General features: G+C 46.2%; 1 protein-coding gene across 2 annotated transcripts; it reads right to left on the bottom strand.

Moving 5' to 3' along the window:
* Positions 1 to 809: 809 nt before the first annotated feature.
* Positions 810 to 25,974, bottom strand: MTMR9 (myotubularin related protein 9). Of its 2 annotated transcripts, none has more exons than XM_009319708.1 (10): positions 25,612 to 25,974; positions 22,573 to 22,681; positions 21,511 to 21,636; positions 14,067 to 14,240; positions 11,830 to 12,047; positions 10,052 to 10,213; positions 7,444 to 7,498; positions 6,557 to 6,777; positions 4,284 to 4,435; positions 810 to 3,572 (listed from the first exon to the last, which is right to left on the bottom strand). In XM_009319708.1, exons 1-10 carry the CDS (start codon positions 25,971 to 25,973, stop codon positions 3,409 to 3,411), a joined length of 1,743 nt encoding a protein of 580 aa, XP_009317983.1. In that variant the 5' UTR covers position 25,974; the 3' UTR covers positions 810 to 3,408. The 2 variants fall into 2 exon arrangements, with proteins under 2 accessions (XP_009317983.1, XP_009317982.1); XM_009319707.1 differs by having other exon boundaries at positions 7,357 to 7,498.
* Positions 25,975 to 25,993: the final 19 nt, after the last annotated feature.

Genomic DNA, 25,993 nt, shown 5'->3' on the forward strand with positions numbered 1-25,993 from the left:
ACCAAAAAAAAAGGGAGCGCTGGTATAGACGTTTTCCCCTCATACAGGAACCTCTACACGACAGCACTTTCCAAGGCTTTAGCAAAGCATACATTAGACGCCAATATGCTGTACAGTGCAATTTAAGTGATATCAGATGCAACATGGACAATAGTGCACTTCAACTGGTCGCCACATTCAAGAGTTAGATCAATACAATCAAAATATTGAAGGTACATATTCCCTTATGAAAACTGTGCAAGTTAGTTCCTTCTCCCTTTTTTTTTTTTTAATTTTTTGGTAAATGGCAGAGCGTCCGCATTGATTGACCCCAGGGTTTGGGGAAGGGGGCCCTCGGCGTCCAGCTTATTACACAAATAGCTATGTGCAGAAGAGCAGAAGCGAGGGCGTCAGCAAGAGCGTAAGGCAGTGTCAGACTGAAGAGCCAGAGCTGGGCGCTGCCGCAGCGCTTACAGCTCAGGAAGAGGCAGGTAACCTGCAAACAGGGCGTCAGTGACTTCACGGGGCAGAGTCCAGCAGACATCCCCCCTCTAAGAGGAAGCAAGCCGATCATCAATATTAAATATGTGAATAAATACGGTGGACATGCAGGTAAGCAAAGAACTGGAGCGCTCCGCTGTGTGTTACACCAGTAGCCAGCAGACTGGAGCCTGGGAAGCACTGGGAATGAAAAGGTTAAAAGGGAACGTGCAAGTAGCCCGACACAAAGAGGTCTGTGAAGGGTCTTCTCCCAGGAGGGCCTGCAAGGGTCCACCCGTCTTGTCTCAACTCCGCCGCTGTGCAATACCTTGCAGGACCGCTCCAGGTGATTATTTGCAGGTTAACTTAAGCCTCCAGCTCCTGCTGTCTGCACCGACTACAGGGTGATGCGTGGCAGAGGAATCGGGGAAGAAACCGCCGTGGCTGCTCAGAACGACACTAGCATTTTCCCCATGAAGGCTGTGATCCGCTCTACCACTAAGCCAAGGCGAGCACGCAGCACTTGGGTGTGGATTCAGTCCCGGTACGCAAGTCGGAGATGAAACGCCAGCTCAGAGAGAATTTTCTGCCTTTTGTTAGCTGTCACAGCTGGTTACCCAATTTCCTCAGACGCCTGCAGCTTGCATGAGAGACTAGAGCAGCCAGGCAATTAGATCAAAAAAAACCCCCTCTTCGCTTCTCTATTATTTAGCTCAATATATAATTACTATGTTAGGAAATTGCATAACCTTTAAGTGCGTTTTATGTATAGTCTATTATGGGGAGAACAGTGCCTTCTGAATCCTTCCCATCTGGCTAGTGAGAACGTATTTCAGATGTATGGGAACAGTCCAAATTCTGAATTGGCTAGGGATACAACATCCAGGCAGATGCAGATCCCGTAAGACATAATTTTAAGGGGTGAGCAATAACTTGAAGGGCTTACGTTTGCGGTATACCCAGAAGGTAGCTCCAGAAGCCAGCGTTTGGAGGTGGGAGGAAGGCACGGCCAACTTGCGCCGCCTCCCCTGAGAGGCAGTACCGATCGCCAGCCACCCCGAGAGGCACTCCCTGCGTCAGACTTGATTTAGTGAACAAGACTGTCGCTCTCCAAACCCAAGAAGAAATTGGTAAGGGTGAATTATTCTTCTGCCTTAAGTGAGCAACGGTTTAAAAGGGATCTTTTTATTTTTTAAGCCAGATGACTTTAGGACTAAGTTTAGGTTAGTCAAGAACACCACAATTAAGGAAGTAAGGACTGAAGCAAAAGGCATTAAGGTAGCACTTAATCACTATCACATAATTTTATGTAGCTTCCTTGGTTATAGAAGTTTTCTCAGAACATATCTAGTGGTTACATGATTTTTGCAGAAGATTAGTCTCCAGATACTTCTATGACAACTAAAGGTCCGGCATTTTCACATGTATCTGTCTTCATGTGAAGTGGCTTTTAAGTAAAGGCAGCTTCATTCCAAAAGAGCATGAAGTGTCACAGAAGCTCAACAGTTTCCAGAGATCACCACTGACCTAACGCAGCCCCGTTCATTTCAGTAGAAACAGGCTGACAGCAAGCACTTTTTAAGATAATCCCAGCCACATGCGCTGTTGTTAATTCAAGTCTGCTCAGTCATGTATAGCTACCAATGGAATCAAGCTGAACAAGTGTCTAGGTGAGTTGATATTTCAGACCCACTCTTATCTGTCTTTTTAAAGGAGAAAAAAAAATCTCTAGCAAAAGCTCTGATTTTATAAAAGCAGATTGCAGTCACAGAAACACAAAGATCAGCTACAAAATACAAAGTTACTTGGAAAAAAGCTTATCCCTAAAGTCTTTAAGCAGTTTTAGCAGCTACAAATGACCTAACCTATTAGCATTTGTGTTGCGTGACGGCCTCTTAATCTGCAGCAGCTACCTGATAAGTTAAGATCGCCTTAGCTCCCAACTTCTGCTTTTGACGTTTCACAAAATGTGTAAGTAAGAGCACGAGAGGAAAAAGCGCACCAGGTGGGGCAAAAGTGTTTTGTTGAGCTGTAGATAAAGCGCTGCTCTTGCACCCTAGCAATGCTGTGAACCTGTTCAAGTGTACAAAGCCAGCCAGTGCAGTCTGAAGTTTCAAGAGGGCAGCGTGAAGGACAGCTCTGAGCCACCGTTTTTGCAAGCGCACACCTCCGCCAACTACTGAACCTTTTTGTTTTCCAGGTAAAATGAAACAGTTTGTTATTCCTTAGGAGATATTTGTCCGTGAGGGACAATTCCACCTGAAGGTCATGGCTTAAACATTAGCAGCAGAATCCTTACTTCAGTTCTGTATTGCACTGAAATTTCTTGCTCTGGTTGGGTATTCAACTTACTGCTCCCAAGCCAATGCTTAACACAAAAAACACAAGTGTTAGATGTGAAGGCTACTGAGAGTATCATATAGACTGGCAGAACCTGTAGTTAGATTATACCATTTTCTAGTTTTTCTAGGAAACTAAAGAACTAAGCTGCCTTCCTTACTCTTGGAGAGAAAAGGTGCTTTCAGACAAAATGCCTTTACCTATCTATACATAACTTTGCATTTTAATCCTGCCGAGTGTTTAGAGGGTTCAACAAAACCAGAAAAAGTCCAAAGCAAGTTTGAAACATCCTGTCTCTTGGCCCATCCTGGTCATCCATACAGCTGGGCGGAGGTGAGAGTTCCCGCTTCCGCTGACACTGACGCAACTTCAAGACAGAAAAGCTGCCAAGAGAGGACACTACGCCCAGTTGTGTATGTCTTCTGTAAACAAAACAAAAATCCCTCCCAAAAAGCAGGGAGGTATATAGTGTGAAGTGAAGGTTTCAGCAGTGGGAGGACTGAGGGTCAAGCTGTACCCAGAGGGCTCTGCAATACATGCACGTTCCATGTTTAGTCTTTAACGTAAAGGGGACCGGGAAGGAAAGACCTGAGGCAAAGCCCTGCCAGCTCACAGGTTCTCCTGCATCCTATCATCTGTTTCCATCTCTGCTAGCTGCCTCCTCAATGCATTAACCTTCGCCTGAAGTTCCTTGTTGTATTTTATAATGTTGATCATCTCTTCGTGGGCTTCGTCTAAGAACTTGGAAGGCCTGTTCCACCGAAGAAAGACACCTGGAAGTCCAGAGACAGCACGAGTCAGTAGGGTTTCTTGTTACAGGGAGGAAGCATTATTCATATCCCATCAGCTCTCAAGTAATGTGCATACAGTCTATGCATTTTTTTCCCCCCCTAAATAGCGTTTAGAAATACTGACCCTCTTCTCCAAGTTCACCATTCTATTAAACGAGGTTAATAAAGAAGAAATGAGGGGTTTTCATTCCTTTTCTGATATACTGATCAGACCAATCCATATTCAGTCTCCACCCTGCCATGACAGCCTGCTTGCTTCACTGTAATTAACTCTTCAGCGTACACGGGATGGAGAAAGTTTCTGCAGCAGGGAGCCTACTGCACACAGATTATCCTGGCCAGCGTGGCCAGTAATGGAGAAAGGGACGTCTTGGTTGATGCAGAACAAAAGCCTGAGGCCTGCAGAACATCTATAGATTAGGCTGTATCACTGCAGAAACACTGCGCCAGGAGGTTAAACGGTACTAGTGAGGCTCCCTGGCAAAGAGTAGCATGTCACCAAACCTTAGAAGGAGAAAGCATTATGCCTCCGGGGATGGCACATGCCAAAAAAGATTTCAGAGGGAATGAGATCACCATCAGCCGAGACAGACAAAGCACGGAGCAGAGACAACAAGAGCGAACCCTTAAGAAGCTTCACGAGTAGCCACAAAATATATATAGCCTGTTACAGAAAAAGCAAGCCTGGCTTACCTTCCCAGAGCTGCAGACTTTGTGGGGCAACGGAGGGCCAGATGACAAGGCTGTTGGCCTCAAAAAGAGGATTCTGGAATTTGCTCAGCTCTTCAGACCGGTTCACCCAGGACCACAGGGACATAGTCTTTTGCGGCAGTTTCAGTTTAGACCTAACAAACCCATAGGAACAAGTCAGCTTTCACTTTTATACTGTAGAGACTCATTTTGTTTTGTCAGAACCCTGCAGACTGGAATGCCACGAGCTTCCCCATGTGCTACTAGCCCAGACAATTCAGGCTAATCCCTTCAATACCTCTCACCAACACAGCGCAGGGTGTACACCTGAAGCAAGTTACTCAACCTGGACTATTGAAGTTAGTTTTGAAGAAAAATGGGGAAATAACATTTAAGTTGGGTGGAAGCTAGCTGCCTTCTAGTCCAGATGAAGAATCAGTCACCTCCCCAAAACTGGCTCGACTGCCAGGTTTTGAAAGGGATTGAACTCCCGTGTTAAGATAGAGCTGGGAGGTGTGGTAGGTCTGCATCAAGGAAGGATCGTAGTGCAATTCTCGGAGCGCGTTAAAGCGGCGTTATTGCTGGGCTCGCGCAATGGGCACGCCTGATCAGGTCCCTCTGGTGGCAGGAAGCATCAGGGCACAGAGAAAGTGCTGTTTTCCTGGGTCAAACCCACCTCCAGGAGTTACACAGGGGTCTCTGTCCCTTAGATTCTGGCAAACCTCATTCCGCTTGCACAGCAAATTGAACTGCCGCTCAGGCAGGAGATTTGCCATCCCTGTGAATGCTTCAGACAGCACAAGCTTGACAACAGGCTGCAAACATTTTCTGTGCTCACAGGCTGACATGTTCAGATGTGACAGGCAGGTTATTACATGTAACATTCAATACTCTTTCAAATTTCATCTTATTGGTTTCAAGTCTAACTTGGTTTTGCAGATGACCAGTTCAGCAGCCCTGCAGAAGACAGAAGAGTCTCTTCTAAGCAAAGATTACTTTAAGGGCAGAGAGGTTTACAGCAAGCTTTAAATTGCCTTCCTTATCTGTAACATCAGTTCTATTTTTCCCTTCTGCTCATTCAGTGCTCTTCAGTTAAGCAGGAGAGCATCAGACATGGTCTTACTGGAGTCGGGGTCCCGAGAACAGAACTGCCAAGTTCAAAACAGGAATCCAAACCTCTCTGGCAGCTGCCATCTGCCGTGGGAGGCTCTCGTCCTCTCCTCCAGGGCTCCACCCTGTTTACTATTCCCACAGCCCTGCTCAGGGCATGCCTGGAGCTGCCCCACTGGTACAGCACAGCATCTAACCCAGGCTAGGATTCAGAAGCTAGGCGCTGGTCTGCTCAAGTACCTTAAACGCCACAAGCTTGTAAGCAAGCTCAGCACAGGCCTATCATTCCCTGACAAGGTAGACTCCAGCAGAATGCAGTCCTGGCTGCTTCCTTTCAAAGTTGCACGAGCGTCCATCTGAGAGCTCGTAACATTTGCTCAAAGCCTCATCCAGTGCAGATTGCCAGTTCACATTTCTCCAAGTCACAGGTTACAGCTGGAGGGATTTTTTGGTCTTTCTGTTGAAGTTGTACTAGTGCATGGCCAAAAAGACCTCAAACCTAATCGTGACGCTCGTAGCCAAGCGAGCAAAAACTTTTGCCCGTGGTGTGACTGTGAGGCAGATCCTTCTGAAAGAACCTCTTCCATGTTTTCCACTTTCAGCAGTTAGTGGGTGATGCAAAGCCCAAAGCCTTCCTTTCCTGGGGGCGTCAGGACCACCAGGCTACAGAGTCATGTTCCTCCCTGACAGGTAAGGTAAGAACCAGACTCTCCAGCTTTGGCCTTGGACTGCCTTGACCTTCTCCTCCAGGCCTGCATGGACAAGTTTGCTTCCCACAGCTATGACTCACGTCATTGTTGAACTCTAGCTATTTAGTCTTTTATGGAAAGAGTTTCTGTGTAAGAGACTATATAAACTGGTGATGGGTGGAGATTTTTCAAGGCCACGCAGGAAACAGAAAAGACAGTCTAAGGTATTAGCTTGGACTTGGAGAAGACTAATTCAACTCCCTGACCAAGCCACAAATTGCTTTAGTCACAATATCCCACTTGTAAGAGGGACAAGCTCCCTAACATTGCAGCAGACTACTAACGGCAACAGGAGGAGCTCACCTGTGCTAGGGGAGACCACACAAGCACCCTCACCCTTTTTCAAACCAAGAGACTTTTTTTTTGTTCAGACACAGCCTGATATTTAAAGGGTTCAAAGCAAGCATCCTCACCAACCTTTCGTTTTCGTTGTTTCCCAGGAAAGTCCCAAACTGTGAAGCGTAAGCATGTTCAAAGAGCATGATGAGGAACTGTTCGTTGAATTCAAAAGAGCAAGGGAACTGACGAAGGATTTGCCACACACAGTCCAAGAAGAGGAGAAACACTGGGGCCTCCCATTTCTGCTTGCTGTTTGAATAGGCTGATTGGGCACAGCGCTGCTGAAAAGGGTGACCAGCCTATACGTAAGAATCAGAGAGAGCATCACACACAAAGTAATGGGATGTGAGCACATGTAGCAAAAAGACTTCAGAGCTAGTTCCGTCCATGCAACTATGCTCTTACTACTCTTTTCTACAACCGTAATTTCGCCAAGCATCCAGTAACAAGCTGCTAGCAGCCATGACCAACTTTGCTGCCTTTTCCAGGCTATGTAAATAGCACTGTATTTGATCAGAGAACTTTACCAAGGACAAACTGCTGTAGGTGCACCAAAGGGCCAGGCTGAGGATATTAGCTGCAAGAGTACAAAGACTAGAACTCTTTTGTGGTTTAGTCTGACCACTGTTCTCTGAAGAGATGTTCAACTCTGAGCACTCAAAACAGGCAGTTCCCCAAAATCACAACCATGAGAGGCAGAGGCCCCGTGGAGTGCCAGAGGTAGAAGCAACTCGGTTAATGATGTTGCTTTTAGGACAAAGGCCATTCACACTAAGCAGGGCTGCAACAAGGCCCGACCTGTTTACTGCCTCTCAGGCTATTTCTCAATACAGCTGTCACTGGAATAGATTCCCATTTTGTCCGTAGGCATTTCTTACCTGCAGCCACTCCCTCACAACAAGAGATTCAAAGCCACGTATGGTCCTGCACCTCGGATCCAAGATAATCTGTGCCAGAGAAGTTACCTGGAGTGTCGAATCAGTTCCTTCGGTCCCATGGACTAACACTGACGCACCTTCCCTGTGAAGGAAAAAGGTAGAAAGGAGTAAGAGTGTGAACGAGCAGAACACATCCCAAGGACGTATGCATCCCAACGGATGTCAACGCATCCCAAGGACACCGGTGTTGCTACCCTGACAATGCTGAGGTTTTGCTGGCTCTTTATCCCTTCTTCCCTCCCATAAGCTTACTCCCCGCCCCGCATAGAAGCGTACCGCTTTCTCCGCCTGGATCCCCACCAACGCTAACTAGAGCTCTGCATCACTTAAGGCTTAGTTTCTTGCGAAGCATTCTGGAAATCCAGAACCTTTGCCATGTTGACCCAAGATGTGCAGTGAAATCTCTTTTGTGGTTCTCACTATTTTGAATTGGTACCCCTTTGAGTTATAGCATGGAAATGCATCTCAGAATTTGCTTGTGTCATTTATTGTTTTGCCAAGTACTCTGAAATCTTCCCACAAGCACTGCAATGAAGTCACATCATCCCCCCAGATGCTCTGCAAAACAATACTACGAGATTCTTGCTCAAACCTGGGCTTAATTGTATTCGGGCCTCAGTTGGGGTTTACTGCAAGAGAAGTAAGCCAATAAGCCAGTTCAGGAGAAAGAAAGAAATGGCAGAGCTTTGCCTCCACAAAGGCAGAAGAGTTAGCGTGCTGAGCAAGGAAGCTTGCCAAAGAGCCGAGCACAAAGTCTTCTCAGTGACCAGCCAGCACAAGTGAATCAGCAGAACAACGTGAGGAGCAGAGGGAGCTCGGAGTCGGGGCAGGAAGGTTTTGCACGTTGCTAGGGGCCCACGTGCTGTCGCTCCCCACACTCCAGCGGGAACTGTCCGGGACAGCTCATTCCCCCCCTCTTCCTCCATCCTAGGCTGCGTTTGGATACAATATCAGAATCTCATCCAGGTGCTCCTGAGGGAAGGTCTGGGTGGTATTACATGGCATTTATTCCCCTTACTCTTCCCAAACCTTGACCCGATGTCTCGCTTCTGCCAACATCCTTACACCCAGAAAGGAAATTAACTGCAGGTTGTATCGCTTCCTGCGCGGAGACCCAACCTACGCAGCAAAGCGTGGGTAAGAAAGATCGCTCTACCAAGCCAGTGACCCTGCACATATTACTTGCTTTTTGAAGTGAAAAGCATAAAAATCTATACCTTGAAGATTGCAACACCTTTGACCACGGCCCTATGTCTGAAACAATCCCAGCCCCTCTACAGTACAGATAACCTTCAAATACCCTCTCCCTCCCCCCAGGCAGCGGCAGATAAAGAGGCTGCTTAACAGCCAAGCACAATTGCAAAGGCTAACTGCCAGCCTGTGTGCTCGCACACCAGGATAAGGCTATTTTCCCCCCTTCATCTTTCAGGCCCCAGACCTTTCAGGTGCTGCAAGGTCTGTCCCAGCCGTTCCCTCCCCGCGGCCAATATAACTGAACCATCCTTGTCAGCTCAGCTGTGATCTCCAGGCTCTGAGTGAGGCAGGCCAGGCACCAATGCTGAGCTGGCCTGCCACTGCTCCAGGTAAACAGAAAAAGCAAAGCTGAGGTTAAAAATGATGAAATTGTCCGCTGTCCCAACAAGCCAGAAGAGTTTCGTCACCAAATCTTTCTCATTATATACATGCGGGAAAGAATTACAGATAAAACTATTGATCAAGAGCAATCCTTTTCTGGCACAGTCAATAACTAAACAGGCACCGTCAGTGCTTTTAAAAAGCACAGCAGCTCGTATTTTAATGCATTAATGCTGTTTTACCAATGAAACTGCATTTCAGCCTACTTGTGTATCTGCATGACGCATTCCCTAGCTGGTATGAAAAGGTGGGTTTGCCCTGAGTTTTGAGAAGGGCTTTCCCCTCTCAGAGCCACAAAGAAATCACATTTAGACCTCTGCATTTGGCCTTACAAACCCTGGCACCTGACAGCTAGCTTGTGCTAGCTCCAGCCTGAGGTCTGAAGACATTTTGAGGACAAGTAAGCCAAGTCAGCAGTATTTATTAAAGCAATGTCAGGTTAAAAGAGGTCACAAGCACTTATAAGGGAAGAACAGCATTGCTTAGATGGGACTATGGGGATAAAACTTTCAAGAGGAAAAAGCACTGGACCAATTCCTGGGGAAAGCAAGGAAACACCACTGTTTTAATCTCTAGAAGCGAGGTGGGGTATTGGAAACTTTCAGCTGGGAAAAAAAAAAAAGGACTTTTTAAAAAAGACTCCGTGTTCTCACTTTACTGGGCTACCAAACAGCATTTCAGATGGACACATTCTAACCTAAACCTTCAATAAAACTAACTGAATTAGATTGGTTGCATCAGGCATCGGAATATACCTTAACCAGACGATTAATACTTATAGTTAGTCAAGATTTCCTCCCTTAGGCTTGTACTTCTAAAAATGCAAGCATGATTTACTGGAGGAACATTCCTTAACCATGACAAAACAGTATCTTGCACGGGTACAAGCAAGCCAGTTCACGGTGGCCCGTTACTAATACTTAAAGTGGAAATAGAGGTATTCAACAAGCAATCTGTAACCAGTAAATAAGAAACTCCAGGCTTTCAGAAAAAGATTTACCTATCAATACACTGAGCAGCTAGACAAGCTGCAGTTAGTATCTCCTTGATATGAGTCAGCCAGTTGGAAGCTTCCAGTTTACTGAGCCAGCGGTCCATATTGTGCGACTGGTCATTACAAGCTTCCACAAGTTTGATGAGGCTTTCCTGCAGAATATTAAACCTTTGGGAAAAGCAAAATATTATTGAAAACATAAGCAGTAACATAGCAACGAGGACAACGGGCTTACAGAAATACACTGATCTCAAACTAAAGCACTACGATTCATATGCAGTTATTTCAAAAAGTACGACCCCGTGGAAAGTCACGTCTCCTCATTCAGCAAACCCGCGTGCACTGGGAATCCCAAGCCATGGCTAACTGCCAGCAGAATACCACTCTTTGGACATAAGTAGTCCCTTCCTTCTCAAAACAAATTGCTTCGTAAGGCCTTACAACAGTACAGCCTTCTCCTTCTCTTACCCGAACTCTGTGTGCGTTCAGCTGTATCTTACATTTTCCATGGAAAATGTATTTCAGGAGCTTCACTCCCATTACCAAATACAAACGCGATTGCAACCTGGCACGGACGTTAGCAAGCGTCAGCCAAGCTTCAAGCGCTGCACCTTCCTTCTCTGTACTACACCAGACGTTTTGGGGGAGTTTTAACCTGTAGAGCTGCAACAGTAACCTGAAAGCCATCCATCACAAGGACACAACGCCACTGTAACACAGAAAGTTTTAAACTAGACTCAACTTCTTGAGGTAGAACCACACTAAGATTAGTTTGGCTCATTTCTTAAGAATGTAAGAAAACTGGGGTGGGGGTGGAAGGGAATACGTTCTGCATCACTTCTGCCGTTGTTGCAGCGTGTCCTCAAGCCCTGGAAAGCTGGTGTTGGGCACGCAGCCGGTAAAACCAGATGCTTCTCTGGTCTTGTTTCACGCTATGCCTTCCAGGGGCACCAAACTACTGACGGATCAAACGCCACTTAACGCCGATTCCAGCGTGCGCTCAGGTGTAACAGAGGATGCAGCTAGCAGACCACAACTCAGAAAAGCTGACAAAGCCAAATAATAATAGCATGAGGTATTTAGTCTTTATATGTTGTGGCTTATTCATTCCTCTCTATCTGATGCTTATATCCACCTGTGAAATAATCAATATCAAATTTGAATCCCACAAAATTTTTAGAAGCAAAACCAAATAGTTCAAAGCAACGGCCAGGAAATTCCTTATATTAGCTCCTCAAGAGCTGGCCTATACAGTGATGAGGGGAGCGACTGCTTTCCAACAGTAACGTTACTGCATGCCCATGTAGAAGGGTTCCCCAAAACTAAGGCTAAAGAGCAGTTGAACAACATGGGACCAAAGGTCTATTTAACTTAGTAACTTGTCTCCAAATGACCAAACAGTACTAGATGTCCAGAGAAGAGTACTGGATAAGAGGAGTGTGACTGCCACGGTTCAAATCCTCACCTGCAGAAGTTTGCTGGCAAGGGGCTTGCTCATTCCTGTGCACTACCGCAAAGGGGAACACAGGAAGGCTGGAGCGCAGCTACAGATGGTCCGAGAAAGAGATGGCACAGGGAGATTGCCTGATGTCTGAAACCTGCAGCAGGTTGTTCAGAGCAAGGAACCGAACACAGCTTTCCAAAGCCAAGTAACTTCCTCATGACAGGAACCAGGATACACGGCCATTTCTTACAGAAGCAAATACTTACGAAGCTATTATTGGTTCTGCCAATGCAACCCCACAAAGCCGAGCACAGAGGAGAGCCTGCGTGGTTTCACCCACCTCTCAATACATTTGTGAATCCTCCTCCACTGGGGATAGTGCGCTTCTTGTTCAAAGCCCCCTCCTTTGGCCCTGGCCTGCTGGGCAACATTCAAGGACCTCGTATCAATGATGTAGCCACGCTTGCCAGGCCGTAGCGTGGCGTTAATAAGCTTCTCATCTTCTTTACACCGTCGCCCATTCGTACCCGTAAGAGGCTGGCTACTTCGCATCATGACCTGCGAGGACAAATAACCATGAATTAGGCACTGGAAATGGAGAGACTTAAGATTGAAAGCCACCGATCACTTGAGCTCCAAGACAAGAATTGGAAGTTTAAACTCACTATGCAAAGGACACCCCTCCACTAGAGGATTTCTTAGGGGTCTGTAAACACAGACTGCAGACTGATGCATTAGGTCACTGGGTCTCAACACCAGGCATTGAGAACGGCTCTCTAGAGAAGTGTGCCTCTGAAATTCACACAGGGTACTCTATTTTCCATGAAAACTCAGGTCATCTTAAGAATGCTTACAGGAGTGAGAGAACTCAACCGTAAAAAGCTTCCTCTATCAGTTCAGGGGTGAAATTCAAGCGGGGCCCTCCTGGATCTCCAGCTCTTCTCTGTGGAGTTGCACCAGCAAGCACAGCTCTCACCCCACCGCACCTCCCTAGTTCCATCTGCTTCACGTTCGATCCACCACGTCTGGACACAGACAAACGTCCCGATCTGCACAGCCTGATGCACATAAATGTCTCTTTAGTTCTTCCCACAGCTGCTGCTCTCCCTCACCCCGAACCCTTCGCAGTTCTTTTAAGTGCAACCCCTTGAAGGGACTGAATTAATTTAAAAAACAAACTAGAAATCCTTGAATTGAGCAATCGTTTGGCAGGCCACTTTCTAAATTACAGACATTTTCTTAGAGGCTTTATCCATTTAATTATTCCTGTAGTACCGTCTTTGTGAGCCATTGAACTGGCCTCCTGCTGATGGCTCCTTTATAAATCAACATTTTCAGGATTGTCATCTTTAAGGCCTCTTTCCAACTCTGTTTTTAAAACACTCAAGTCATTCATGTGTTAAAGATGCCTATTAGGTACAGTTTTACCCAGTGGCTAGACTAATAAACCTTAGCTCCACAGATTTATTAGCCAAGATTTCTCTTTAGCAAATGCCTTTCAATTCAGAAAGCATCCCAGCAGCTCAAATAACTGAAGTGCGAGGGCAGCCAGGCAGCAACCCCAACCACGCTCGAGAACTCAGTCAGGAGAGCAACGTGACAGACAGCGTTACTGTCACAAGTTCAAGCACTCCGAGCCAAATGCTGTTATATTCCTCACACGTGAAACACGCACAATTCGGGGAGATAATTGAACAAATCTTCCTTCAACGCTTTTCATTCAAGCTGAGAAAAAGCAGAAAGCACGACGGTTGCAAAATTGGTGGATGGCTGATTTTAAAGCAAAGCAAATAACCCCAAAGGTACTACTACGTCAGACTAGACTGCCTCTAATTCAGGGCTTACAAATCTTGGCAACGGGAGGTGAGAACGCATTAGAGCATTTGACTCAGAAGCCTGGATCAAGTTTACAAGCTGCAGGTTGGACATCCCAACGTGCTCAGAACTGGTTACATCAGCAAGAGGTACAACGAATTACTCAACAATTTCATAAAGTGCATTTCTTAATTACAGCCTATCAGTCAGTCAATTAGATTTTGGCTTGTCGAGAAGCGGTAAAGTCTGCGCAACTGCAAGAATTTGCTACTCCTGAAGTATGTTGCACCGACAGGCTCGGAGAACAGATTGTTCTGATCGCTTGTTTGACAGTTACACAGCAGAAGCGATGCTGGCTCTGGGAACGCTTGCTGTCATCGTGACTGTTAGGAAGGAGACAGCCCACCACCCAGAGACAGGACAATGTGGTTTCTGCCGTCCTTTCAGCATGAAGCCTCTTGGCAGACAAAGCAAGTGAGGGTGCCAGCGGTGGCTTTACAAGTCTCATCTTGCTCTTACAGCTGTGAGCAAGCTCATGCCACATACGCTCCCAAACGAGCGGATTAATAACTATTTCTAGGATGGAGATTACTCATTCCATCACCCAGAACCAGTTTCATGGCATACACTTAATCAGTTGGAAAATAGGAGGAGCGAACATCTCATGAACTGTCTTAAGTCTAAAGCACAAGTATTTTTTTCATTAAATGGACAGATTCACACGCTTCCTTCAGGTACAACCATTACTCAAATGCAGCTTACCATCCCATTCTTCTTATGATAATAGCTGAGGACTGGGAAGCGACTGCCATGGCGAAACATGGCAACTTTCCGAAGCGCTTCATCATCGATGGATTTGGGGACAACGACAACCGGAGGGTAGGAGGGACAGACAGAGAATTCCTTATTGATGCAGCTTAGACGCCATTCATTTGTCTGAAAAAGATCAGAACATACAGGCTTTGGGTCAGAAAACAGATTGCTACAGTTACAGCATTACATACTAGGGAAGAGGAACTTCCATGTTCAGGATAAAGCACCCACAGAGTAATATTGGTGATCTATTCCATTTGCACCACAGATGGAAGCCCAGTTGTCACATAATCACTTTCGTTCATCCAGGAATCTGGATCCCCTGTAATAGCTTAAACTACACTAATCGGTCAGATCAAATCCAGCACTGTACCTTGTCTCCAACAAAAACATGGCAGAAGAGATGCTATTCAAGAATAAACAAGCCTGGCCACTCTCTGCAGTGCGCTCCTCGTCCTCTACCTCTCAGGTGGTGTATTACAGATATTAGAAGGTATATCCCTGCCTAGTCCTTTTAGTATCCATTTATAGGTCTGTTGACCCATTATTTTTTTCCCCCCACACCTCTTGATGCTGCCTGCAATCGTAGTATCTTGTTGCCAGCAGCCCCCAGAAGCTCATTACCCAGCGTGCAGATAAAGCTGGTAAGCAATGGAAGAAGTTAGCAGGTGACTCTGGTTCTTGAGGTGCAGGGACTTGTTGAACAACGGTTCCCTGTCTGGTTTATCCATACCCTCAACAAACAGCACGAAATAAGCCCACGTGGTCAGAAATGGGTGACTGTGGCTTGTAAGTATTTCACAGACACAGCAGACAGCATGTCTGCAGTACACGCTACAGCATAACTTACTGCCATTTGCAGGTAGCTTCAGTCTCAAAGGAAATAAGAGCATGGTATGTCTCTCTCTCGGGGAGACCCCAGAACAGAAATGTATTCCTACATCAACAGTTTTAGAGGAAAAAAGGTTGATTTAGATGCAGGTAACACAGGCTCAAACCTCTATCTGTGCTGAGAGCAGAGTTAGTAACGCTGTCCACAAGACAAAGGTGGCCAAGAAAGGCAAGAATGTCCATCAACTCCAGACAATGAAGCTGCTTTGAGGTTAAAACTACGATTTAACATTTCCAGCTTGGTTCTTTTCCATGGGCTCTGCTTTACGTAAAGCACTACAGCTCCTCCTCCCAGAGCACCTCCTGGAACCAGGACAGCATCTATGCACAAGGTCTCATCGTGAACTCCTGTTTTTCAGCTTCCAACAGCCAAGCACTTGTGACAGACGTGCTGAACATTGGCACCCTGCACCCCCGCAGGCACCTGGCATGAGAAGTCAGGCCACCTGATACCCAGGGTCAGACACAGGACCTGGCTCCATCTCAGGCAAAAGCAAAAGGTCAACGAGCGGCCTCACTGACGAGGAGCCCTCACTTACCGAAGTCCAGGCTGGAAGAGCTGACACCGCCCTAACCGCAGCCTCGGACCAGCCCAGCCTTCAGGGAGGGCTTGCTGCTTCTGGGCTGGTACCACACCACCGCCTGCTGCATTGAGGACACCATCCGGGTACATCCAATGGCCATGAGGCGTATATTTTCCCCAGGGGCACGTAGCACACAGCAGGACCTTGCCTAAAGTTTGGCAGGGGACTGAACTCACGGCCCTCGATAGCAGGACGGTGGCTTGGCTGGGCTGCATCTTCAGTCATTGCACCCTTATCCTGTATTCCTTATGGCCAACAAAACCTGCTGGCAGAAGCCTTGGTGGGGAAAATGACCCAGAAGCCTCTACAACACGTTTTGATTTTAACAGCAGCATTAAATTCCTAAAAGTAGCAGCAGAATAGCAGTCAAATTTGCCTGTAAAAGCTCCAGACACAAAGAAATTAAAATGTAATATAAAAGCCTTTTGAAGAGGAACAGGCAGCTGCTATCAAGGGTGGGGTTTTTTTTAATTTTTATTTTTGTTTTAGTTCCTATGCACTGACTGAGATAGATGTAAGAAAGCAAACAAGACCTTAAGTAACTCCTCAGCTGGGGTGTTTTCAGTACAGACTGGGAAGCATTTGTGTGCCACTGCAGCAGGCAGAGACCTCGTACAGATGCCACAAAAACTCTGCTCATTTGTGCTCAAAGAAAGCTTCAGCTAGACAAAAAGGTAGGGGGATAAAGCAGGTATCACAGGAAGTAAGAGAAGAGCATGACAGTTAAATTATGCAGTAACAGAATACACAAGAAACCCACGTCAATTCAGGAAGGTTGGTTTAGCATGCATTAATTACAGAGCTCTGATCAGAAGTAGGTCTCTCTCCCTCTTTCCTTTCTTCCAGAGGCTTACTACCTCTTGCCTTACACCTCCTGACTGGTACCTGGTCATATAAATGGCTCACTGGTCCGACGGAAGCTAGGATCGATTTAGAAAGATTTTCTGGCAAGCAAGTCTTTCCATCAGATGACCAAGCTGAACTGAGTCACAGCACTGTTTCACCACCAGCAGATCCGAGGCACGGGATGTGTGGCGTAGGAGACAGCAAAATTGTCCCTTTTGGTGGCAGCCTAAGAAAAAGACGCTGGGAAAAAGGTACAACGTTGTGTGTATCGCCATCGTCAAGAACAGCAATTGCTACCTGTGTTCAGTAGCCTACCCGGACAGCCTTGCACCAGCCCTGTCGTAAGCTTATTTCATTATTCATTAGCCTCAAAACAGCTTCTCTGAACATCTACATTTTATAAAAAGCAGAGTTAAATTGCCTCCGGCAATCACGTCATAGGCGGAGATGAAAGAAGCTCTGGATCACATAAGGGAGGCCAGCTGGTCACAGCTCATGCTTTCAATGCAACAACAACGGTATTTTTTTTATAGCTTTTTGGAGTGTTTATGTTAAATTACAGCATATTTCATGTGATGGTGTGCAATTTGTTTACAATGAAAAAAATATGCATGGATATAGAATAGAACTGATAAATACCATACTGCCACATCGGATGTGGAGAGGGCAAAATCAGAACTCCATGGTATGCTTTTTTGAGAGACTGGCTGTCACTGATATCACCAGTATGAAAAGGAATGGAAGACTATCAACCTGATTTATCTCCCGCTTTGGTAATTTAACTCTGCCCATAACCTCCTCTCCTCTCTATTTATAACACAAGACAGAGGATACTGTTGTGTCATCCAGTTATAATTTACTGTTACATGGGAAGGAGGAGGAGCGCGGCAGCAGGTAGCACCATTTGTCTTCTGCAGCACAGCTGCTTCTGCAGAGGTCCCGTTAACCTCTGCGGTGCCAGCTTCAGACTGCTAAAATATACTCCAGCAGGAGTCAGATGATAGTAAAACCCAACAGTGCAAGTCTCTTCCCGGCTTTTGCTTGGGGTATGTCTGCAGTTTGGAAGAAAAAAAAATTGCCATTCCTAACTGGAAGAGCGAGGTAACAGCAGTTCAACTACGTGCAGCAGTAGATGCAGATACGGGAAGCAGTAAGGACTGCAGCGAAAGAGAAGAGGTGGACCTCGTCTTCAGACAGCACCAGAGAAGTATGCTGCACGAAACTCAGAGAAAGTACAGAGTTCACATTTTACTTCCCCCAGTGAGAGATCTGTACTTTAAGGAATCAGAAAAAGTTAATTCCATTTAAGTCTAGAAGCAGCAAAGGATTGGGGGCTGAGCAGAAAGGAGAGAGGACTCCAAAGGAAAAAAGTCAGAAATATTTTCTTTAACACAGTGCAGGATTAACTCTTACATTTCTACTTTTCTTGTCCTAGTACTTGCTTAGAGATACTGATCTTCAAATATTACTGAAAGGCTAAAACAACAGTTACCCTTCCTCCTAAAACTTGTAATTGCTAGGAGAGGTCGTTTTCCACAGAAGCATGAAACAATTCAAGCTCTACTAATAAGCGTTAAAAGAAGAGTCAGGAAACCAGCATGGACCTTGAAGGATCCTGCGAAGCAGCAATGACAGAGGCCGTTCCCATGGAAGAGGCAGAAGACAACAAGCCCTGTTAGCAACAGATTGTGCGTGGACAAGAAGCGTAACAACAGATGCAGGCAAAGATTGATGCTTCTCTGATAAAAGCAAAATATGGGCTATCCACACCATTGCAAACTGAACCCAAAAACAGAAAATTCAGCTTTTTTTTTTTTAAGAAGCTCCAGTGCAGAAGATAAAGCACCTGTCCAGAATCCTGAGCTCTTTCCTACAACAAAACGGAAGGAAAAAAGAGAATGAAGAGGAGGGTTGGACTAGATGACCTTTAAAGGTCCCTTCCAACCCAAACTATTCTATGATTCTGTAAGAAAGTGGATTTTGTGGCAATGAAATACTTTCATATTAATTACACTGTTAGTGTACAAACTTCTCAGGGTCTTTTCGCCTAACTTTGAGACTGAATTTCCAGAGTTAGTTTGCAGTATCCTGCCCTTGTAGAACTTGGCAGAAGAGAAATCTCTCTACCCTGATCTATTAGCTCTTCTCTGACTCTTCAGAGAAAAATATGAAACCCCTTGCATATACTCTTAATTCCACTCAGCCGCTCGCTACTTATGCGGTAGTACAGTGAAGAATACAGATTTTTTTTTTTAACACACATTTCACCTGATGTACCTACAACCAATCCAGATCTCACGTACTACCCGGTGCTTCAAGCAAAAACACAACATACACAACCAAAAGCTGGACGAGCAGACATTAACCATCCTGTGCATCTTTTACTCCATTCATATATTTGCCTATAGTATCTTTCCAAGCCTCACCTCGCGGCGCAGTGATTTGGAGCCTGCAGGCACTGTGGAGCTTTTGCTGTGACTTTTAGCGAAACGTGGAGCTGATTCCTTCACATGACTCAATTCTCAGCTGAACTACTCCTGTCGATATGCTGGGTTTATCAGGACGGCAGGTCGCGGAAAGACACTTGACAAGAGCCCTGCTGACCTGTGCTGTAGGTTATTCCCAAGAAAATAAACAGGTAGCACACACGCCAACAGCCGTCAGCACGTGACAGCCCACTGAAACGCAATTCCTCCAATTTCTTTAGATGAAATGAAGTCATTTGCCTTAACAGTTCTTCCCTTAACACCTCCACGGACTAAATGCAAGAATGCTCCGATAGTATAGCAGCCTCCCCAGTCCCGGAGCTGAGCTGCAGGGGTAGAGGGCTTGAGTGTTTGCTATCAAATTCTAGGGGCAATGCTAGATGACACTTTGTCAGACCAATGCAGTGGAGTGAAATCACACAGGGGGTATGCGCGTTGGGAGAAAAACACATTTGGCACAACATATGCCAAGATAAGCAGATAAATTATTATTATTATACAGTATGCCACCATATTATCAAACTTTTTTTGATCTTAACTTTTATAGCTTTCCTTTGCCATTATAGAATGGGTCAGAGTTAAAACAACTCTCCTGTAGCAGACAAATGTGGCATTAAAACGTTACTAGAGCTGCAGTGTGGGTGAAATGCAGTTTTTGACAAGTTGTTACCACATTGGGGAAGGTAAGGCATGACAGATCCAGACGGATGACTTAACGGAGAGGGAGGTAACCTTCTGAATTCCACTCATTTGACTTATTGGAGGAAAAAAGAAAATCAGCCATTTACTTGTTCTAGCCTGTCACATAAGAAAGTTTAACTATGGAACAAGAAATATTTGGTCACCAATATATTGATCTATTGTTCGGGAAATGCGAGTCATTTGAACACGGCTTTTGCCGCCATTTCATTAAAAAGGAGTTACATCTGAAGTTTTGGGTTAAAAGCCAAGAATTAACCAACAGCTGTTAGGCACGCATATTTTAAAGAAATGAATTATTGGCCTTGAAATGTAGCGCTATAAAATAATAAGGTTTTTAAACGTAAGCCTTCCAAGGAGCATATGTTCAGAAAGCCAAGAGATCCACAAATAAGCTGTCAGTGCACTTTTAAACCTCTGAATGAAAAAAGCAGCTTATCAATGGATTCATGTTAGCACCTGCATCTGCGTGCTGGTAAACACAGCCGTCAGAAGCGATTCGATCCCTGAAATCTAAAAAGGATTTCAGCTACACATAGAAAGCAAAACGTGAACAGAAGCAGAACCATCTCCTGCAATCTTTCCTTGAGCTCCGAGCGATTTCCTTCTGCTGCCTTCAATCCTGCTCTCACACATCCTCCCTTCTCGCCAGACAGCACTTTAAGCTTCTTGCCTTTTGATTCTCATTGAAATGCCTGCAAGCTTCCTCTGCTGAGCTGGGAAAGCATCTGCTGCCTTGCCTCCAAACAGGAGAACACTCTGATCACGTGTTTGACTTGCCCAGATGAAATTAAAACCAGAACTGTGGTGCTAGTTATTACAACAGGTCAGTTTGGATGTCTTTTGACAGCAGATGAAGATAGGACATGTGAGAGTACTCCAGTTATGAGACAAAAATAGAAAGATCCCTGAACTCCTTTAATTTTCTAGTGATTTCATCGCATGAATCTGGTCAAGCTAATCATATTAATTCAGTTTAGTCGTAAACAGGAAGTGATAAATGCTGCAGACAAGCTGGGTTGCAGATAAAAGAAAAAAACAATGTTCTTTGATGCTGTACTAATGGATGTGGTCTCAGAAACCTAAGATGATGCAGCAAGTGCACATATTTAATGGGAAACAAAGACTTGGAACACAGAGATGCTAACCCAAGGCACAATTAAAACAGGCAGCCTCCTGCAACTGAGCCAGTTCCCGCTCTATCAAATTCAGCATCCTAACATGAGGTTTGAACAACGGATACAACAGGCAATGCCACAAGAACATCCTACCTATCCTACAGGTACTGAAATAACAGATGCATTTACTCATGGCACCTGGGAGAACACAACTGGAAATGCCCTGCTGCCTAAACACTCCCAGTACTTCCCCAGCATGAACCAGAGCTAAGAGTATTTCAAATCGGGCGTCTGTAACGACTGTCATCTTCCCAGAGAGCCATCAAATCCTTAGCAATTTTTTTTTTTTTTTAAAAAAAAACAGCCTTGTTTGAATTAAGGGGCTGACAAAGATTCACCCCACTCCACTTCAGATGCAAAGTTAAGTGGAACAAACCCAGGCCAAAGGTCTTGCATTTGTCCTTACGATAAGGAGGGCCATCCCCAAAGGACAAGAACATTTCCTACCTTCATGTCCTCCCAGGTAACTTCGAAATAGGCCTCAGAACTCCATTTGTAGAAGGTGAAACACAAGCGCTAAATAGGAATATTTAGCACAGAAACACCTGATGTTTAGAGAGTGAACGTTTGAACAACGCTCACCCAGGCACCAGACAGCTATTTTTACCAACCAGGATTTCCAGTCCAGACGCTACTGGGTGAAATACTTCACAAACTACTTGCACGAGTATTTCCCAGTGCCCGCGCAAATCCTTAAGGTCCAACTTACCACTGAGCTGAGGAGCTCAAATTCTTGGTCAGGCAGAAAAGAGCGCCAGCCATCTTCAACGATTTCAAACATGGGCCGGTAGAAGAAGGGATACATGAGAGTGACAGAATCCAAGGTGGAAAGCGCCTGTGTGGGTGAGAGAAATAAACAGCTACTTAATTCATTCAAACTGCTATTTTATGGCAAAAAAAAACAAACCCAAACATATGGCAAATAATGTTTTCCTCTAATATTGCGCCAGGGGAGGTTTAGATTGGATGTGAGGAAAAATGTCTTTACTGAAAGAGTGGTTAAAGATTGGACCAGGCTGCCCAGGGAAGTGGTGGAGTCCCCATCCCTGGAGGTATTTAAAAGACGGGTAGATGCGGCGCTGAGGGACATGGTTTAGTGGGCATGGTGGTGTTGGGTTGACGGTTGGACTCGACGATCTTAGAGGTCTCTTCCAACCTTAATGATTCTAGGATTCTATTGGTGATGCAAACTTAAACCACCCAAAAGTACACAGCCATTAAGCTTGAAATACTACGTTACCTGCAGGGTAGTTTAACGTACATAAAACACAGTGGCACAAAACAAAAGCAGATGATAACAGACAATCCAACTGCAGCTGGGGACTTGTACGCAGAGTATCATTTCTGCAGGCTACACTACCTAACAGCGCACCAAAGGATGAGAAAGATGCACACTGAAGAGGTATAACTAACGGGACACATCCTACGTGGCGTTTACCTGGTTACTAACAGAGCTGAAACTCAGGAAAGTCACTTAATGTTGTTTGAGACACGTGAAACTCAACCAGTGCGATTTGGTTTTGCCTCTTCATGCTCCAGCATAATGAAGCTCAGCTTCATTTTCCCAAATGCAATGGCAAGATATTTGGTCAAGAAAAGTCTGTTGCTACGAGCAACAAACAATATTTTGACAATTGGAAGGAAATATCCCACCGTTCTCATTTGCCTTCCAGAACATCAATGAAAACCTTCCTGACTGGAAACAAAGCTGTTAAGGTTGAGGTTGGATCAAGATCTGAGAACGCAGGTGTTATTTATTATGAATTCTTACCTCGATAGAGCTAGCAATGTTCAAACACTCCTCCATTCCAGGTATATCCAGCTGAATAATTCGCAGATCTTTGCATTTTATAATGATGGTGCCCAAAGAGCCCACAAACCTACAGCAAGACATGAAGAAAGAGTCTCTTAAGAACAGGGCCTTCTAAGGTATGATGAGGTATTACAGCTCTTCCCACAACATTTTCCTACAAGACAAAATTCCATTAGTAGAAATTCGTCTGCAATATCATCTTTCAAAAAAGAAAAACAAAATCAACTCTTTATTTGGTATTTGCAAGTTGTGGCCCACGTTTTTTTTTTTTTAATTCCATCCTTGTGATACGGCAGTGAGTGGAAGTATAAGTACGACGAGATAAAGAGAAGGTTTTCCTCCCAGCTTTTCTTTAAAACATGGAAGAGAAAAGGTGTGTTCAGGTATTTTCCGACAGTACTGGAAGCTTCAGCTGGAAGTTTCCGGTTTCATTGAAGTAATGCATTGAGACTTTGAGGATTGCTAAAAAAACCCCCCACATTTGAGTTTAACTTTGTGCTTAAAATAACATTTCGGTCTGGCTACATTACACTCCCTTGCCTTTAACAAGAAAGTTTGGTTTCCGACACCTGCAGTGCCACGGAGCGATGCGCTCTGCAGACCCCAGAGAAGTGAAGGTCTCATCACCGCTGGTTACAATCCAAGCCAGCCCAGAGAAAGCTCTCCGCTACAAAACAAACACAGCTCACAGACGCCCTCTCCAGACTTCCAGCACCTGAAAGAAGGACCACGCCTGCACAGAAACCGAGCGTTTCCCTTTACGTTCACCAGCCGCTGGTGCTCACGGGACCCATGTGGGGTTTAGTTCACAAAGCAGCGAGCGAAGGAAAAGCAGCCGAGCCTCCTCCTACACCACAGGAGTGCCTGCAGCAGCCGAGGGCGACGCAAGAAGCCGAAGCAGGCGAGACCTGAAGGACCAAATTCCACTCCCTCGTGGCCTCACCCTCAGTTAGACCACGCACAAGGGCAGAGCTGCACACGCTCCGAGGGGAGACCTGTGGCTAAGCGTTGGGTTGCTTCACCTGTGCTACAAAGGGCACCTGTAATTTATTTTAGAACTATTATTACAGCTGAAGGGTCATCATCTATTTCTTCTGTGCAGACAAAGGTTAACAGGCAGAACCAACTCTAATTCGGGTAGTGCTGAAGGAAGAGCTACAGGCGTTCTGACAGAAGAGTTCTGCAACTCCAGCAGAGCCAGCCTGCGCGTCCTTCGCCCTCCTTGCAGTGCCATTCCACAGATCCCCAGCGCCGCGACCCAGCGCAGCTACGACACGTCACCAGGGCTGTGCTTCCTTTCCGCGCTTCTTTAAGCAAAAAGACCACAGGAGATCACTGGAGACTGTTCCACATCTCAGACCCTACAGGTCATATTTAAGTTGCTTGAAAAGCTACAAAAATTTAAGCAGCAGTTCGGTGACCGTCTGATAATTAGGTAAAACTCCATTTTGTACAAAAGAGCCTCATATCATGGAAGTGGGAGAAGACGTTTTACGAACCTGGCACAGCGTCACAGCTGTTGTGCACTAATGACCTGAAGTAGCGCCAAACTGGGCCTTCTTACGACCTGTACTGGTTTAAGAGTCTTGTTACTCCATTCCCTCCAGCACCGAGAACATACTCCCGGCCTTTCGCGTGGCAAAAATCTCACTGCAGTTACGTTCACACAAAGCTACTCTCAGGGAGGGAGAGAGACCGACCTCCTTCTAGAAACCAGGGCTGGCGACAAGGGCTGCGAGTTATCGGCAGACGTAGCTAACTCCGTTATAAATCAAGTTCTGAGCTAGCAATGCGCTACTCCCTCACCGTAACTTAAAACGTTCCTTGCTCATTTGGTGTTAGTTCACCTTGTAACGGCGACTAAGCTCATTAAAAAAAAAAAAGAAAGAAAGAAAAGCTTGCCTATAATAATTTTCCAAAGGAACCCACGGCTGGTTTAGTACAAGCAGTAAGGAGGACGAGGCCCAACCACCCTGATGACTGAGCAGCGCTACACGGGAACAGATTTCCTGAGGCTTCCACCACTCTGCTCCTCTCCACCCTCAGGCCAAGCTGCAGCATTTCTCGGAAAGGCTCAGAGAAATCGGGAACAAACTTAATCAGCGCCCAGTACTTCACCCATTCTCAGATTCTGAGGCAATCTGGTATTTTTAATTGCTGCTGCTTGATTTTTTTCCCCCCCCTCCAGTCTTGCTGGCAGAAGGGAAATCTGCTCTTCCAGGTTTCCTTCAGAGGCAAGGAAAACAAGGGATTGACTTTGTAATTAACAAAAAAAAAAAATAGACTATCATCAGCGAAGCGGAAAAAGGACCAAGGTGAGGAAGGAGAAGACAATGACCGGGCGAGATGGGACTGCCACTCAACGAGGGAAGCGTGATGGGGCAACGGCATGCGCAAAGCGGACAGAAGCGATGGGAAGGAGACCCATCTCTGAAGTCCCGGCAACAAAAGGGGATGGGCAAGAATAAAACGGAGCGCTGCAGCTCCAGCTCAGCTTTCCCACGCCGTTCCCACAAGGAGCGTGCTGTTAGAAGCGTGGCTGAGGAGCAAGGGGACGATAGCGTCGAGCAGGGGGAGACCGATCCGGGGCTGAGAAGGTCCGGAGGCCGCTTCTGCCGTGGGTTTTCCTGGGTGACCGAAGGCAAATCGCTTCGTCAGTGCCTCGGCTTCCACCTCCGCTGAACGGCGGTGGCGACGCATCCTTTGCGGGGTGTTGCTGATGAAATCCACCGAACAATTAACACAGACTACTGCCGTCAAAGGTGTTTAGACGTAAAAATTCCAACTCTATATACGACCAAAAGAAATAACCTTAAGCCGCGACAGCCGAATAGCAACATCCAAACAGAATGAGCGTCAGCCCGCCCTCGCCGATATTCCGCCCCGTGCTCTGACTGTTCCTTTCTCCTCTCCAGACCCGGAGCGGAGAGAGCCGAGGCGCGGGCCAGCCGACACAAGCAGTTAGGCGTGGGTCGGCAGGGAAGCCAGGAGGCGTACCTTTTTTCGATGGAATCGATGTTGGAGTGCAGCAGCCACAGCTCCTCAGCGTTGTCTTGACGCCGTGAAGAAAAAATGAGGTGGTGGCCGGTCAAACAGAGAGTCCCCTCCACGGCCAGGTAGAAGGGGCGGTGCAGGACGACGTTGTCCGCTCGAGGGGTCTTGATCAGCTCCGCGAACTCCATGCTTGCTAGCAACGGGAACGGGCCCGGGGAGGCCCCGGCCGCGAGAACTCGCTGGGGAAACAAGAGGCAGCCTCGGCAAGGCCGAGGGGGACGGGACGGAGGAGCCGGGACAACCCGGGGACGGCCCACAGCCGGCGGGCAGCCCTGTGCGATGAACCTGAAGGCAGGCTGGGGCATAACCCAAGGGGCGGCCCGGT

Source organism: Pygoscelis adeliae, unplaced genomic scaffold (genome assembly GCF_000699105.1).
Source record: "Pygoscelis adeliae isolate BGI_AS28 unplaced genomic scaffold, ASM69910v1 Scaffold121, whole genome shotgun sequence".
In the NCBI taxonomy this organism is placed as follows: domain Eukaryota; kingdom Metazoa; phylum Chordata; class Aves; order Sphenisciformes; family Spheniscidae; genus Pygoscelis; species Pygoscelis adeliae.